The 20,171-nt window shown below is 16.5% G+C and overlaps 2 protein-coding genes and 2 pseudogenes across 2 annotated transcripts; 2 read left to right on the top strand and 2 right to left on the bottom strand.

The window, feature by feature from the left end:
- Positions 1-61: 61 nt before the first annotated feature.
- On the bottom strand, positions 62-1,721 carry LOC143154687 (NADH-ubiquinone oxidoreductase chain 5-like). The gene has a single exon (XM_076326638.1). The coding sequence runs from the start codon at positions 1,143-1,145 to the stop codon at positions 570-572; it is 576 nt and encodes a 191-aa protein (XP_076182753.1). The 5' UTR covers positions 1,146-1,721; the 3' UTR covers positions 62-569.
- Positions 1,722-2,107: 386 nt separating this feature from the next.
- On the bottom strand, positions 2,108-4,086 carry LOC143154690 (NADH-ubiquinone oxidoreductase chain 4-like). Its single transcript, XM_076326639.1, has 5 exons — positions 4,077-4,086; positions 3,886-3,941; positions 2,906-2,921; positions 2,460-2,571; positions 2,108-2,390 (listed from the first exon to the last, which is right to left on the bottom strand). Exons 1-5 carry the CDS (start codon positions 4,084-4,086, stop codon positions 2,108-2,110), a joined length of 477 nt encoding a protein of 158 aa, XP_076182754.1.
- On the top strand, positions 3,607-5,266 carry LOC143154675 (cytochrome b pseudogene; annotated as a pseudogene).
- A 13,485-nt stretch (positions 5,267-18,751) lies between these two features.
- Positions 18,752-19,893, top strand: LOC143154691 (cytochrome c oxidase subunit 1-like; annotated as a pseudogene).
- The last annotated feature ends 278 nt before the right edge of the window (positions 19,894-20,171 follow it).

Here is a 20,171-nt window from a genome sequence, read left to right on the forward strand (position 1 = left end):
CTATCTAAAAATACAAATATGTATTATCCTAATATTTTCAATATTATGCTTTTTAAGCTATTTAAATATAAATTTAACAAATATATACCTACCACTAATAAAATATACCACTCCATCATATTAATTATATTAAATTTTACTCTTACAACAACTTTTCTTAATTTTATTAAATAAAAAATATTTAAACCATAAATTAACTCAACTCATCCTTTTTCTACACAAATTTCATATTTATAAACTATATCAAACAAATAACTATAAGAATTTTTAAACAAATAATTTAAATAAAACATTCTTATAATAAATTTTAATAATTTAACTAAATTAGAATTTAAACTAAATCTTTCACTAAAAATGTCTCCCAAATAATAACCAATAAAATATAATTTTATTACTATATACTTATCAAATCTCTCTACAGGAACAATATACACCCATATAAATATATTTAAAAATATTCATCCATAAAAAAATATAAATAATAATATCACAATCATAACTCTTAATATATAACTATTTTTACCTAAATTTACTAAAGCTATAAAATTTAATTCTTTACAAAATAAAACTCACTTAATTAATCGGATTCTATAACAAATAGTCAAAAATGTAGAAATATAAACAATCATTATTATAATTAAATTATATTTTTCTGCGAAAAAATATTCTAAAAATATGTCCTTAGAATAAAATCCAGATCTAAAAGGAAATCCTGCTAAATTCAATAAACATATAATTATAATTATTCTTTTTAAAGGAAAAATTTTAACTAACCCTCCATACTTTCGAATATCTTGATTTCCTATTATTCTATGAATAAAATCTCCTGCACATATAAATATATTTGATTTAAATAAAGCATGAACAACCAAATGAAAAAAAGCTAACTCTCGATACCCTAACCTTAAAATTATTAATATAAATCCTAATTGTCTTAAAGTAGAAAAAGCAATAATCTTTTTAAGATCATATTCAAAATTTGCTATTAATCCCGCTATTAATATAGTTAATCTAGAAATTAATGTCAAATAAAAATTTATATTATTAATTATAATTATTTTTCTATACCGAATTAATAAATAAACTCCTGCTGTAACCAAAGTCGAAGAATGAACTAAAGAAGAAATAGGAGTAGGCGCAGTCATCGCTGCAGGTAATCAAGAAGAAAAAGGTATTTGAGCTCTTTTAGTTATCCCACAAATTAACAATATTAAAATTATTAAATTCCTTATTTCATCTATTAATATATAACCCCAAGATCCTCTAATCGAAGTTAAACTAATTAATATTAATAAACACACATCACCCACTCGATTACACAAAACTGTTAACATACCTGAATTTATCGAAATAAAATTTTGATAAAAAATTACTAAACAAAATGAAATTAAACCTAATCCATCTCACCCAATTAAAATTCTTAAAATTCTAGGTCTAATAATTATAATACATATAGATAAAATAAACAATAATAATAAATGCTTATAACGATTAATATATTTGTCACCTTCTATATATCCAACACTATAAATTAAAATTATTGATGAAATTAATAAAACCACTCCCAAATATATCAAACCTATAAAATCTAAATAAATTAAAAAATTAAATTTCATTCTATTCAACACTATTAAATCTCATTCTATAAACAAATCAATTTTTATTACATAAAAATACAAACTTAAAAATATAAAACTTATTCTATTAAAAAATATTAAAACAAATCTGTATAAAAAAAAATTCACAATTTAAAATAATAATTCTACTATATCTTTGACTCCACAAATCAATATTTTTAATAAACTATTTAAATTTAATTACTAAATAACATTATATTTAAAAATATAAAATTTAAAGGAATTCAATGTATTAAAATTATTACATAATTAAGTACAGTAGGATTTCTTCTATAACTTTTGAAATAATTAATTTTTCCATGAAAAATATAAATAAATATGTATATAGAATACATAAAATTTAAAAAACATATAACTATAAATAAAACTACTAAAAATTTTAATCAATTAACTAAATTAACTAATAAAAATACTTCTCCTACTAAATTTAAAGAAATAGGAGCTGAACTATTAGAAACACAAAGTAAAAATCACATTAAACCTATTAATGAATATAAATTTAATAACCCTTTATTAATTAATAATAAACGTCTATTTGTTTTTTCATAAATTATATTTACTATATAAAATATTCCAGATGAACACAATCCATGAGAAATTATCAATACATATCTTCCAATCAAACCAACTTTTATACATCTATAGATACCTGCTACCAATAATCTTATATGAACTACTGACGAATAAGCTACTATAATTTTTAAATCAACTTGCCGTATACAAACTAATCTTAAAATAATACCACCAATTAATCTAAATATAATAATATATAATCCAAACTTAATTGAATTATATACAAAAATTATTAATATTCGTACTAACCCATAAGTTCCTAATTTTAATAAAATTGAAGCTAAAATTATTGATCCATAAACAGGAGCTTCAACATGAGCTTTTAATAACCACCCATGAAATATATACAATGGAATTTTAACTAAAAATATTATTATTATATAAACATAATAAATTATATTTAATTTTATTATAATTAACTCTATTATTATAAATTCAAGCCTATTAAAAACATCTTTTAATAAATAAATAAAAGAAATAAAAGGTAATGAAAATAATAAAGTATAATATATAAGATAAAACCCAGACATTAAACGAAATTCACTTTTCCCTCAAAAAATAATCAATATAAAAATTAATAAAAGCCTTGCTTCAAAATAAAAATAAAATCTTATTAAATTTATTCTAATAAATGTAAATATTAAAAATATAAATATTATAAATCTTACTAAAAAACATTTAATATCATTACACACAATTAAAAACACCAATCTAAAAATCCAAATAGTTAATATAACTAATATAAAATTTAAATAACACAAACCCAAAGAATTAAATAAAATTCTTCTTCATTCAATAAAACTATCATATGAAAACAAAATATTAAATATTAAAGTTATTATAAACAAATTTACACTCAAAATATAACTAAAATTTTGTTTAATAAATGTTAAAATTAAAATTAATATTGAATAAAATATAAATATTTTCATACCCTAATATATTTATAAAATAAACTTTTTGATTCCCATAAATTATATTAAAATTAATCATTAAAGATAAACCATACACACTTTCTCTAATCGAAAATACTATATAATACAAAAAAATTCATCTATTCTCTCTATTAACCTCATACACAAAAATAAATAATAAATTTATAACAATTAAAAATTCAATTCTAATTAATATTATTATAAAATAATCTTTAAACTTAAATAATAAAATTAAAACTATTATATATAATATAAATAAATAATTATTCCCTAAAAAACCTCCCCACTCTATTAAATTTATTAAAGACTAAAAAATAATTCTAATTTACAAAATTAACGTTTTAAATTAAACTACTTTAACTTAATAAAAATTTTCAAAAAAATTAAAATTTTAATATATTTAATCTCCAAAATTAATATTTTTCTTAAATTATTTTTTGAAATATGATAATAACAAAAATAAATTCTTTTTATATATTTACTTCTATAATTCTTACAATAATATTACTAATAATAATTATTTACCTAAAAAAAATTCACCCTGTAATTTATATATTAACATTTAACTTATTTTTAATTACAAATTTAATATTTATATACATATACTTAAATATTAACTTATTTATTTATATAATTTTTATTTCATTAACTGGCGGAATAATAATTATATTTTTATACTTTACCAGACTAATTGCCAAAACAAAATTTAAATTATACAATTTAAACAAATTTATCTATACATTTATATCAATTATCTCAATATGATGACTTATTAATATTACAAAATTTTCTTTAACTATTGAATCAACAAAAATTAATTTTGATTTTAAAATTTTTTACACTCCTTACTTAACATTAACAACTACATCAATTATTTACATATTTTTAATTTTATTAATATCAATAAATATCGCTACGATAAAAAATATACCTTTACGCATAATCAAATATTATGAAAATATCCCATAAATTTAACAATGAATTAATTAATTTAATTAATCACTCTTTAATAAAATTACCTACTCCCATAAATATTAATATATGATGAAACTTTGGATCCTTACTAGGTCTATATCTTTTAGTTCAAATTATTTCAGGACTCCTCCTATCAATACATTATTGCCCAAACATTTTCTTAGCTTTTGAAAGAATCAATCATATTATAAAAAATGTAAATTGAGGATGGCTAATCCGTTTTATTCATATAAATGGAGCTTCAATATATTTTTTATGCATATATATACACATTAGACGAGGCATTTATTATCATTCATTTAAATTTACTAAAGTATGAATAATAGGATTAATTATTTATCTTTTATCAATAGCCACAGCATTTTTAGGATATGTTTTACCATGAGGACAAATATCTTTTTGAGGAGCTACAGTAATTACTAATCTCCTTTCAGCAATTCCTTATATTGGTACAAGAATTGTCCAATGAATCTGAGGAGGTTTTTCAATTAATAATGCAACCTTAAATCGATTTTATTCACTTCATTTTATTCTCCCATTTGTCATCCTAACTATAATAATATTACACCTAATATTTCTTCATTCTACTGGAAGAAATAATCCCACAGGTCTTAACAGAAATTATTACAAAATTTCTTTCCACTCATTATTTTCTATCAAAGATAGATTAGGATTTATTATATTTATTTTTATAAATTTTATTATTATTATTAAATTTCCATTATTTCTTGGAGATCCAGATAATTTCACTCAAGCAAATCCTATAAATACTCCTATCCATATTAAACCTGAATGGTACTTCCTCTTTGCTTACTCAATTCTTCGAGGAATTCCTAATAAATTAGGAGGAGTAATTATATTACTTCTCTCAATTTTAATTTTAATAATTATACCACTTATACACCAAATTCATTTAGTATCATCAAGAAAATTTTATCCAATTAATCAAATTATATTTTGAACATTTATTAATCTATTTATTTTACTAACATGATTAGGAGCTCAACCAATTGAATACCCATTTACAACTTTAAACAAAATTACCTCAAGAATATATTTCATATATTTCATCACTACTCCTTTTATAAATTTATTGTGAGACAAACAATTACTAAAATTTTTTAATAAATAATTAATAAGCTAAAAGCATATATTTTGAAAATATAAATTAGAAATAATATTTTCTATTAATTTTAATATTTTCATACTAAATTACAGTCCCTAATAAATCTTTAACCCCAAAAACAAATAAAATATAAATTAAAGATAAAGATAAAAATCTTTTTCAACACATTCTCATTAAATTATCATATCGAATTCGAGGTAAAACCCCTCGAATTCAAATCATTAAACATATATGAAAAATATAGATAAACTTAAATATTACTGAATAATAATACCCCCCAAAAAATATTAAACTAACTATAAATCTTATAAATATAATATTTATATACTCAGATATAAAAATCAATACAAATAAACTTCTAAAATATTCAGTGTTAAATCCTGACACTAACTCTCTTTCACCCTCAATTAAATCAAAAGGTGTACGATTTAACTCAATCAATAAATTTATTATTAACATTAAATACAAAGGTATTAACATTCAAAAAAATCTCACTCCTTTTTGAAATTTTACCAAATCAATAAATGAATATCTTTCAATAAATATTATTAAAACAAACAATATTAAAAATAACCTTACCTCATAAGAAATAGACTGAGCAACTGAACGAATTGCCCCCAATAATGAATAATTTCTATTAGAAGATCACCCTATCAATATAACAGGATAAACTCCAACTCTTAATAAACTTAATATAATCATAAAATCAAATTCTAAAAAAATTACTTCACCCACCATAGGAATTAATATTCACAATATAAAAGATAAAACTAAAACTCTTACTGGACTAATAATATAAATACAATAATTAATTTTTTCCAAATAAAACATTTCTTTAAAAATTAATTTAATTATATCACTAAATGGTTGCAACAACCCTAAATAACCAACTTTTATCGGGCCTTTACGATATTGAATATATCCTAATAACTTACGCTCCAAAATTGACAAAAATGCAACACTTACTAAAACTATAACCATTATAATTAAATAAAAAATTAAATTATAAATTAAATAAATAAATCTTGAATTAATTATTATCTATATAATAACATATATTTAATTAAATTCTAAATTTAATGCACTAATTTGCTTAAATAATTTAAATTAATTTATTTAATTTAAATAAATTATTTAAAATATATGGTCCTTTCGTACAAATATATAAAATTTAATTATAGATAGAAACCGATCTGGCTTACACCGATCTGAACTCAAATCATGTAAGATATAAAAAGTCGAACAGACTTAATACTTAAACTCCTGCATTTAAATTTTATCTTAATTCAACATCGAGGTCGCAATCATTTTTATCAATATGATCTATCCAAAAATATTACGCTGTTATCCCTAAGGTAATTTTTTCTTTATTTTTAACTAAATATCTATTCATATAAAACAATAATTATTGATTTTAAAAATTAAAATTTATTAAATTTAATTATTTCCCCAACAAAATAAATTTAAATAAAATTCATAAAATTTATAAATATAATTTAAACTTATAAAATTCTATAGGGTCTTCTCGTCCCATAATTTAAACTAAGAATTTTCACTTAATATTTAAATTTATCATATATATATGAGACAGAAAATACCTCATCAACTCTTTCATACAAGTTTTCAATTAAAAAACTATTGATTATGCTACCTTTGTACAGTCAATATACTGCAGCCATTAAATAATTCATAGGGCAGAGCCGACTTTAAATTATATTCAAAAAGACATGTTTTTGTTAAACAGGTGGGTATTATATTTGCCAAATTCCTTATATATATATATATATATATATATACTTATAATCATTACCATACATTAACTACTAATTTTATCATTATAACTATTTTTCCATAATTTTAAAAAACTATTTTTTAAAAATTATCATTTTAAAATTAAATCAATATATTAAACTTTACAAATTATTAAATTTTCAACTTTAAAAACAAATTTTATGAACATAAATATAACAAATATATTATATTTTTAATAAATAATTTTAAATTAAAGATCACCCCATAATTTATTTATATTTATAAACTCTAAAATTATAAATTTTAAATAATTATTATAAATATATGAATTAAATTCATTTCAAAAATAACTAGATATCAATAAATTCGACTAACATATCACTTCTAATTAATTATTAAAAATTATTATGCAATATAAAAATATATAACTAATTAACTCCTTTATTTTCGAGATATTTATTATTTATAAATTTATTTAAATAAACCCTGATACAAAAGGTAAAAAAATTATTTTATTCTTCATATTTTAAAAAATTCTTTTACAATACTTTATTTATAAAATATTTTATTTATTCTAACAAAATATTACAACATAACAAATTTTTAATTACTTTTATTAATATAATATATACATTTAAAATAAATTCATTCAACCCTATTTATTTAATTAATTTAAATTTTTAACCGCAATTAACAATAATTATCTACAAAATAATTAAATATTTAAATTTTTACTAAAAACATTTTCCAATACTTTTACTTTGTTACGACTTACTCCACCATTAATGAAATTGACGGGCGATTTGTACACTAATTATATATTAATTCACAATTTTAAATTTAAAATTATTACTTTTAAATTCTTTATTTATAAATATTAAAATTTATTTTTTAAAAATTACATTTAATAAGACTCATAAATTCTTAAATAAGCTACATTTTGATTTGAATTCCTTTTATTTATTTATAACTAATATCCTAAATATAATTATTTCTTATATCCTAAAAACAACAATATATAAACATTTCATTTAAGTTTATCTTATAGTGGATTATCTATTAAAATACAAGTCCCTCTAAAAATTTAATTAGCCGCCAAAAATTTTAATTTTAAATGATTCACATTTACTTATCAATTATTTTATCTCAATTTTATAATAGGGTATCTAATCCTAGTTTATCCTTAAATTTTATAAAATCTATAAAATTTAATTTTAATTTATTAATTAATCATATTTCACCATAAATTAACTATTTTTATTAAATTTTTAATTTTATTAATTCATTTAAATTAATTTAAATTAATTCGCAAGTTTAGTATAACCGCTATTGCTGGCACTAAATTTATCCTTACTTTATTTTAATTTTTAGATAAAATTTACATTTATATCTAATATTAATTTTTAAATTTTTAAAACATTCAGTAAATTCTAACCTAAAAATTTATATAAAATTCATTAAAAAAATTAATTTTCAAACCAAAATTAAATTAATTAAAATTTTAATAAATAATCAATCTTTTTTTTGTAAAAAAAATATTTTCCTTAAACTAAAATTTTTACACCCTTTATAATTTTCCACAAATTTACATATAAATTTCAATTTATTTTTATTATTAATTCAATTTTCAATTCATTTCATTTCAAAAAATTTATATTTTTAATTACAATAATACAAACCAAATAAATAAAACTTATAAATATAATTTTATAAGTCCTTCAATCTTATAAGATAAATAAAACTTATAAATATAATTTTATAAGTTCTATTTTTCTTATAAGAAAAATAAAACTTATAAATTATATATTTATATATAATATATTTATATATATATATAAATATTAATATGTATTCATACCCTAATGTATATTAATAATTTAATTAATCAATTAAACCTTTACACCCAAATATATATATAATTATATATATATATATAAATAATTTACATAATACCATTATCTAAATATAGGTAATATATAATTATTTATATATATATAAATAATTTACATAATACCATTATTTAGATATAGGTAGAATATAATTATTTATGGAAAATAAAATAATTATTTATATTAAATTAACCTTTTCTTATCAACTAGATATTATATCTAGTTGATAATATCGCATAATTATATTATATAAATAATTACATATTTTCCTAATTACATTAATTCGATATTTTTTTTTTAAAAAAAAATAAAATATCTAATTAATTAGGTAAATATATAATTAAATTAATTAATAAAATTAATTATTTAATTATTAATAATTAAATTTTTAAAAAATAATTATGATTATATAAAGTTAATCTTAATGCAGGGGTTAAATTCCTCAAATAGTTAATTATTTATAAGCCATCTGATCGAATAATGTACCGTGGCTGTTAATGATTGAGATTCCATGACGTGCAGGTCATATCTCAATCTTAAGCCGATGCTTATTCAATAACATATTCAATAATAAATTAATACATCGAGATTAATTGACACATGAGGGTTTAAAAAATAATAGTAGATTCAATGTCCTCGGATATTAAAAAATTAATTTGAATAATTAAAGTAAATTTAATTTTATATTATAAAAATTAAAATTACTCTATCATTATTTAAATAATAATTAATTATATCTATTTAAATTTAAAAAATAATTATCTCTATAAACATAAAAATATTTATAAAATATTATTTTTATAAAATTATTAATATTTATTGAATAAATGATTTATATATTAATAAAGGTGAATATTAAATAAAATATATTTAATATTCAATTTAATCATACATTTTACTTATTACTCTTAATTACAATATATATATATATATACATAACAATTAAATTTATACTTTAACTTTTTAAAAATAAATTCTTCTTCTATAATTTAAATTAATTATTTTTTTTTAAAAAATGTATAAAAATTAACTTATTTTTTTATAAAAAATAATTAAAAATCAATTTTTTACAAAATTTAAGTTTTTTTACATTTTTTTAATAAATTTAAATTTTTAAAACTTCAATTTTTTTAATTTTAATAAAATTCAAAATTTTACGTACATATACACTTAAATATAATTTTATAAGTCCTTCAATCTTATAAGATAAATAAAACTTATAAATATAATTTTATAAGTCCTTCAATCTTATAAGATAAATAAAACTTATAAATATAATTTTATAAGTCCTTCAATCTTATAAGATAAATAAAACTTATAAATATAATTTTATAAGTCCTTCAATCTTATAAGATAAATAAAACCTATAAATATAATTTTATAAGTCCTTCAATCTTATAAGATAAATAAAACTTATAAATATAATTTTATAAGTTCTATTTTTCTTATAAGAAAAATAAAACTTATAAATTATATATTTATATATAATATATTTATATATATATATAAATATTAATATGTATTCATACCCTAATGTATATTAATAATTTAATTAATCAATTAAACCTTTACACCCAAATATATATATAATTATATATATATATATAAATAATTTACATAATACCATTATCTAAATATAGGTAATATATAATTATTTATATATATATAAATAATTTACATAATACCATTATTTAGATATAGGTAGAATATAATTATTTATGGAAAATAAAATAATTATTTATATTAAATTAACCTTTTCTTATCAACTAGATATTATATCTAGTTGATAATATCGCATAATTATATTATATAAATAATTACATATTTTCCTAATTACATTAATTCGATATTTTTTTTTTAAAAAAAAATAAAATATCTAATTAATTAGGTAAATATATAATTAAATTAATTAATAAAATTAATTATTTAATTATTAATAATTAAATTTTTAAAAAATAATTATGATTATATAAAGTTAATCTTAATGCAGGGGTTAAATTCCTCAAATAGTTAATTATTTATAAGCCATCTGATCGAATAATGTACCGTGGCTGTTAATGATTGAGATTCCATGACGTGCAGGTCATATCTCAATCTTAAGCCGATGCTTATTCAATAACATATTCAATAATAAATTAATACATCGAGATTAATTGACACATGAGGGTTTAAAAAATAATAGTAGATTCAATGTCCTCGGATATTAAAAAATTAATTTGAATAATTAAAGTAAATTTAATTTTATATTATAAAAATTAAAATTACTCTATCATTATTTAAATAATAATTAATTATATCTATTTAAATTTAAAAAATAATTATCTCTATAAACATAAAAATATTTATAAAACATTATTTTTATAAAATTATTAATATTTATTGAATAAATGATTTATATATTAATAAAGGTGAATATTAAATAAAATATATTTAATATTCAATTTAATCATACATTTTACTTATTACTCTTAATTACAATATATATATATATATACATAACAATTAAATTTATACTTTAACTTTTTAAAAATAAATTCTTCTTCTATAATTTAAATTAATTATTTTTTTTTAAAAAATGTATAAAAATTAACTTATTTTTTTATAAAAAATAATTAAAAATCAATTTTTTACAAAATTTAAGTTTTTTTACATTTTTTTAATAAATTTAAATTTTTAAAGCTTCAATTTTTTTAATTTTAATAAAATTCAAAATTTTACGTACATATACACTTAAATATAATTTTATAAGTCCTTCAATCTTATAAGATAAATAAAACTTATAAATATAATTTTATAAGTCCTTCAATCTTATAAGATAAATAAAACTTATAAATATAATTTTATAAGTCCTTCAATCTTATAAGATAAATAAAACTTATAAATATAATTTTATAAGTCCTTCAATCTTATAAGATAAATAAAACTTATAAATATAATTTTATAAGTCCTTCAATCTTATAAGATAAATAAAACTTATAAATATAATTTTATAAGTCCTTCAATCTTATAAGATAAATAAAACTTATAAATATAATTTTATAAGTCCTTCAATCTTATAAGATAAATAAAACTTATAAATATAATTTTATAAGTCCTTCAATCTTATAAGATAAATAAAACTTATAAATATAATTTTATAAGTCCTTCAATCTTATAAGATAAATAAAACTTATAAATATAATTTTATAAGTCCTTCAATCTTATAAGATAAATAAAACTTATAAATATAATTTTATAAGTTCTATTTTTCTTATAAGAAAAATAAAACTTATAAATTATATATTTATATATAATATATTTATATATATATATAAATATTAATATGTATTCATACCCTAATGTATATTAATAATTTAATTAATCAATTAAACCTTTACACCCAAATATATATATAATTATATATATATATATAAATAATTTACATAATACCATTATCTAAATATAGGTAATATATAATTATTTATATATATATAAATAATTTACATAATACCATTATTTAGATATAGGTAGAATATAATTATTTATGGAAAATAAAATAATTATTTATATTAAATTAACCTTTTCTTATCAACTAGATATTATATCTAGTTGATAATATCGCATAATTATATTATATAAATAATTACATATTTTCCTAATTACATTAATTCGATATTTTTTTTTTAAAAAAAAATAAAATATCTAATTAATTAGGTAAATATATAATTAAATTAATTAATAAAATTAATTATTTAATTATTAATAATTAAATTTTTAAAAAATAATTATGATTATATAAAGTTAATCTTAATGCAGGGGTTAAATTCCTCAAATAGTTAATTATTTATAAGCCATCTGATCGAATAATGTACCGTGGCTGTTAATGATTGAGATTCCATGACGTGCAGGTCATATCTCAATCTTAAGCCGATGCTTATTCAATAACATATTCAATAATAAATTAATACATCGAGATTAATTGACACATGAGGGTTTAAAAAATAATAGTAGATTCAATGTCCTCGGATATTAAAAAATTAATTTGAATAATTAAAGTAAATTTAATTTTATATTATAAAAATTAAAATTACTCTATCATTATTTAAATAATAATTAATTATATCTATTTAAATTTAAAAAATAATTATCTCTATAAACATAAAAATATTTATAAAATATTATTTTTATAAAATTATTAATATTTATTGAATAAATGATTTATATATTAATAAAGGTGAATATTAAATAAAATATATTTAATATTCAATTTAATCATACATTTTACTTATTACTCTTAATTACAATATATATATATATATACATAACAATTAAATTTATACTTTAACTTTTTAAAAATAAATTCTTCTTCTATAATTTAAATTAATTATTTTTTTTTAAAAAATGTATAAAAATTAACTTATTTTTTTATAAAAAATAATTAAAAATCAATTTTTTACAAAATTTAAGTTTTTTTACATTTTTTTAATAAATTTAAATTTTTAAAGCTTCAATTTTTTTAATTTTAATAAAATTCAAAATTTTACGTACATATACACTTAAATATAATTTTATAAGTCCTTCAATCTTATAAGATAAATAAAACTTATAAATATAATTTTATAAGTCCTTCAATCTTATAAGATAAATAAAACTTATAAATATAATTTTATAAGTCCTTCAATCTTATAAGATAAATAAAACTTATAAATATAATTTTATAAGTCCTTCAATCTTATAAGATAAATAAAACTTATAAATATAATTTTATAAGTCCTTCAATCTTATAAGATAAATAAAACTTATAAATATAATTTTATAAGTCCTTCAATCTTATAAGATAAATAAAACTTATAAATATAATTTTATAAGTCCTTCAATCTTATAAGATAAATAAAACTTATAAATATAATTTTATAAGTCCTTCAATCTTATAAGATAAATAAAACTTATAAATATAATTTTATAAGTCCTTCAATCTTATAAGATAAATAAAACTTATAAATATAATTTTATAAGTTCTATTTTTCTTATAAGAAAAATAAAACTTATAAATTATATATTTATATATAATATATTTATATATATATATAAATATTAATATGTATTCATACCCTAATGTATATTAATAATTTAATTAATCAATTAAACCTTTACACCCAAATATATATATAATTATATATATATATATAAATAATTTACATAATACCATTATCTAAATATAGGTAATATATAATTATTTATATATATATAAATAATTTACATAATACCATTATTTAGATATAGGTAGAATATAATTATTTATGGAAAATAAAATAATTATTTATATTAAATTAACCTTTTCTTATCAACTAGATATTATATCTAGTTGATAATATCGCATAATTATATTATATAAATAATTACATATTTTCCTAATTACATTAATTCGATATTTTTTTTTTAAAAAAAAATAAAATATCTAATTAATTAGGTAAATATATAATTAAATTAATTAATAAAATTAATTATTTAATTATTAATAATTAAATTTTTAAAAAATAATTATGATTATATAAAGTTAATCTTAATGCAGGGGTTAAATTCCTCAAATAGTTAATTATTTATAAGCCATCTGATCGAATAATGTACCGTGGCTGTTAATGATTGAGATTCCATGACGTGCAGGTCATATCTCAATCTTAAGCCGATGCTTATTCAATAACATATTCAATAATAAATTAATACATCGAGATTAATTGACACATGAGGGTTTAAAAAATAATAGTAGATTCAATGTCCTCGGATATTAAAAAATTAATTTGAATAATTAAAGTAAATTTAATTTTATATTATAAAAATTAAAATTACTCTATCATTATTTAAATAATAATTAATTATATCTATTTAAATTTAAAAAATAATTATCTCTATAAACATAAAAATATTTATAAAATATTATTTTTATAAAATTATTAATATTTATTGAATAAATGATTTATATATTAATAAAGGTGAATATTAAATAAAATATATTTAATATTCAATTTAATCATACATTTTACTTATTACTCTTAATTACAATATATATATATATATACATAACAATTAAATTTATACTTTAACTTTTTAAAAATAAATTCTTCTTCTATAATTTAAATTAATTATTTTTTTTTAAAAAATGTATAAAAATTAACTTATTTTTTTATAAAAAATAATTAAAAATCAATTTTTTACAAAATTTAAGTTTTTTTACATTTTTTTAATAAATTTAAATTTTTAAAGCTTCAATTTTTTTAATTTTAATAAAATTCAAAATTTTACGTACATATACACTTAAATATAATTTTATAAGTCCTTCAATCTTATAAGATAAATAAAACTTATAAATATAATTTTATAAGTCCTTCAATCTTATAAGATAAATAAAACTTATAAATATAATTTTATAAGTCCTTCAATCTTATAAGATAAATAAAACTTATAAATATAATTTTATAAGTCCTTCAATCTTATAAGATAAATAAAACTTATAAATATAATTTTATAAGTCCTTCAATCTTATAAGATAAATAAAACTTATAAATATAATTTTATAAGTCCTTCAATCTTATAAGATAAATAAAACTTATAAATATAATTTTATAAGTCCTTCAATCTTATAAGATAAATAAAACCTATAAATATAATTTTATAAGTCCTTCAATCTTATAAGATAAATAAAACTTATAAATATAATTTTATAAGTTCTATTTTTCTTATAAGAAAAATAAAACTTATAAATTATATATTTATATATAATATATTTATATATATATATAAATATTAATATGTATTCATACCCTAATGTATATTAATAATTTAATTAATCAATTAAACCTTTACACCCAAATATATATATAATTATATATATATATATAAATAATTTACATAATACCATTATCTAAATATAGGTAATATATAATTATTTATATATATATAAATAATTTACATAATACCATTATTTAGATATAGGTAGAATATAATTATTTATGGAAAATAAAATAATTATTTATATTAAATTAACCTTTTCTTATCAACTAGATATTATATCTAGTTGATAATATCGCATAATTATATTATATAAATAATTACATATTTTCCTAATTACATTAATTCGATATTTTTTTTTTAAAAAAAAATAAAATATCTAATTAATTAGGTAAATATATAATTAAATTAATTAATAAAATTAATTATTTAATTATTAATAATTAAATTTTTAAAAAATAATTATGATTATATAAAGTTAATCTTAATGCAGGGGTTAAATTCCTCAAATAGTTAATTATTTATAAGCCATCTGATCGAATAATGTACCGTGGCTGTTAATGATTGAGATTCCATGACGTGCAGGTCATATCTCAATCTTAAGCCGATGCTTATTCAATAACATATTCAATAATAAATTAATACATCGAGATTAATTGACACATGAGGGTTTAAAAAATAATAGTAGATTCAATGTCCTCGGATATTAAAAAATTAATTTGAATAATTAAAGTAAATTTAATTTTATATTATAAAAATTAAAATTACTCTATCATTATTTAAATAATAATTAATTATATCTATTTAAATTTAAAAAATAATTATCTCTATAAACATAAAAATATTTATAAAATATTATTTTTATAAAATTATTAATATTTATTGAATAAATGATTTATATATTAATAAAGGTGAATATTAAATAAAATATATTTAATATTCAATTTAATCATACATTTTACTTATTACTCTTAATTACAATATATATATATATATACATAACAATTAAATTTATACTTTAACTTTTTAAAAATAAATTCTTCTTCTATAATTTAAATTAATTATTTTTTTTAAAAAATATATAAAAATTAACTTATTTTTTTATAAAAAATAATTAAAAATCAATTTTTTACAAAATTTAAGTTTTTTTACATTTTTTTAATAAATTTAAATTTTTAAAGCTTCAATTTTTTTAATTTTAATAAAATTATAATTATTCATAATAATAACTATATTCATTAATAATTATAATTCTTTAAAATTCAAAATTTTACGTGCATATACACTTAAATATAATTTTATAAGTCCTTCAATCTTGTAAAATAAATAAAACTTATAAATATAATTTTATAAGTCCTTCAATCTTGTAAAATAAATAAAACTTATAAATATAATTTTATAAGTCCTTCAATCTTATAAGATAAATAAAACTTATAAAAATACACATACATATATATATATATATATATATATACAAATATTTATACGTACATAAATACTCATCTTTATCCGGGTGTAAAGGTTTAATTGATTAATTAAATTATTAATATACATTAGGGTATGAATACATATTAATATTTATATAATTAAAGGTTTATTTGATTAATAAGCCATTAAAATTGTATTGAAATTTTATATAAAATAAAAATATTTGTTTAAACAAATTTTATATAAATAAGCTAAAAAAGCTATTAGACTCATACTCTGAAAATATAAATAATAATTATTTTATATAGTAACAATAATTCAAATTATATAATTATTTCATCAAAATAATCCTTTTACTCAGGCATATTACTTAAAAATTAATTAAACTAAATTAACTTTAAATTTTAATTATAATTAAAATTATTTTTAAATCTCAAAAATAATATATATATGCTTATTAAACTATCCTTTTATTATACTTTCCACATTCATTGCTTTATCTACTCAAAATTTATATATTTTATGATTCATAATAGAAATTATAACTGTAATAATTATTTGATCCATAACTAAATTAGACATTAAAACTTTAAATACATATCTTATATATTTTTTAATTTCAGTAGCTTCTAGAAGAATTTTATTTATATTATTTACTATAAACAATAATTTTCACAGAATTATAAATAAATCTAATTACTTACTTATAATAATCACACTTTTTTCACTTTTTATAAAAATTGGAATATATCCTTTAAATTTTTGATTTATTTCTTTAATTCATTCAATAAATTGAATTAATTTATTTTTTTTAATAACTTTAATAAAATTAGTCCCTATAATTATTATAGAATTCTTATTAAAATTAAATAATGAAATTTATTTTATTTGCCTAATTAACATAATTTTATCACCTATTATTTGTTTAAATAAAAAATCAATCAAAATAATTATAAGATACTCATCTATTATACAAACATCTATTATAATTATATTATTAATGATTAATAAAAATATATTTTTAGTGTATTTTATTCTTTATAGAATAATTACTTTAATTTTAATTTTTATATTTAAAACAATAGAAATTGATTCTTCCACTTTATTTAATATATTAACTTCCAATAAAATAAAAATTATTTTATACACTATAATTATTATTTATACAAATTTTCCTCCTATTACATTATTTATATTAAAATGAATAATTTTAGAAACATTAATAAATTCAAGATCAAAATTTATATTTATAATAATTATTTATCTTTTTACAAGATTAATCATATCATGAAATTATTTAAATATAACTTTATTATACTTTTTTCCTTCAATAAAATCAAAAATATATTTTAAAAATAATCTAAATTTACTAAATTATTCTTTATTTATAATTTTTTTAACATTTATAATAATATTTATAATATATTGATTATACTAATTTTTAACATAATTAAATATGTAATTTTAAATTTGCAATTTAAAATTTTCATTAAACTATAAAAATTAATATTAGAAAATTTAATTCATTTATAAATTTACAATTTACTCCTTTTATCAGGCATAATATTAATTATTATTATTAAGATTTTAAGTTATCTCAACTATTAAACTTCAAATTTAAAAATATAAACAAAATTATAAATCTTAATATATATTATAAAATGACTTTATTCAACAAATCACAAAAATATTGGAATATTATATTTTATTTCTGCTATATGATCCGGTATAATTGGATCTTCATTAAGAATATTAATTCGAATAGAATTAAGAAGGCCAGGAGCTTTAATTAACAATGATCAAACTTATAACTCAATTGTAACATCACATGCTTTTGTAATAATTTTTTTTATAGTAATACCATTTATAATCGGAGGATTTGGAAATTGAATAATCCCCTTAATAATTGGAGCCCCTGACATAGCATTCCCTCGTATAAATAATATAAGATTTTGATTAATCCCACCTTCTTTACTATTATTAATACTTAGAATATTTTTATTCCCAGGTTCAGGAACAGGATGAACAATTTATCCACCTCTTTCTTCAAATTTATATCATCCATCTTTATCTATAGATTTAACAATTTTTTCTCTACACATTGCAGGAATTTCCTCAATTATAGGATCAATTAATTTTATTGTTACAATCTTAAAAATAAAAAATTGTGGCTTAAAATTTGATCAAATACCTTTATTTGCTTGATCAGTACTAATTACTACAATTTTACTGCTTCTTTCTCTACCTGTACTAGCTGGAGCTATCACTATACTATTAACAGATCGAAATTTAAATACTTCTTTTTTTGACCCCACGGGAGGAGGAGATCCAATTTTATTTCAACATTTATTTTGATTTTTTGGACACCCTGAAGTTTACATTTTAATTTTACCTGGATTCGGATTAATTTCCCATATTATTTTTAATGAAAGAGGAAAAAAAGAAACTTTTGGAAATTTAGGCATAGTATATGCAATACTTGGTATTGGATTTTTAGGATTTATTGTATGAGCCCACCATATATTCACAGTGGGATTAGATGTAGATACACGAGCTTACTTTACTTCTGCAACAATAATTATTGCTATTCCAACAGGAATTAAAGTATTTAGATGACTAGCTACATATTACGGTTCAAAACTTATTATAAACCCTTCCATCATTTGATCATTTGGTTTTATTTTTTTATTTACTATAGGAGGATTAACAGGAATTATACTATCAAATTCATCAATTGACATCATATTACATGACACATACTATGTAGTAGCTCATTTTCATTATGTACTATCAATAGGTGCAGTATTTTCAATTATTGCTTCACTAATTCATTGATTCCCTTTATTCACAGGACTTTCATTAAATCGATTTTATTTAAAAACTCAATTTTATATAATATTTATTGGTGTCAATATAACTTTTTTCCCTCAACACTTTTTAGGTATAATAGGAATACCTCGTCGTTATTCAGACTATCCAGATTCTTACTACTGTTGAAATTTAATATCATCCATTGGATCAATAATCTCATTTATAAGAATAATTTTACTTTTATTTATTATTTTAGAAAGATTTTTAGCTAAACGTCTTA

The sequence above is a fragment of the Ptiloglossa arizonensis genome, unplaced genomic scaffold (assembly GCF_051014685.1).
Source record: "Ptiloglossa arizonensis isolate GNS036 unplaced genomic scaffold, iyPtiAriz1_principal scaffold0969, whole genome shotgun sequence".
In the NCBI taxonomy this organism is placed as follows: domain Eukaryota; kingdom Metazoa; phylum Arthropoda; class Insecta; order Hymenoptera; family Colletidae; genus Ptiloglossa; species Ptiloglossa arizonensis.

What these genes read in the sequence shown, in the direction of transcription:
- LOC143154687 (XM_076326638.1), bottom strand. Translation starts at nt 1,145, where the DNA reads ATGACTGCGCCTACTCCTATTTCTTCTTTAGTTCATTCTTCGACTTTG.
- LOC143154690 (XM_076326639.1), bottom strand. An exon ending in TTAAAATTAGGAACTTATGG is followed by an intron (nt 2,391 to 2,459) that starts GTTAGTACGAAT and finishes TATTATATTTAG; the next exon opens with ATTAATTGGTGGTATTATTT.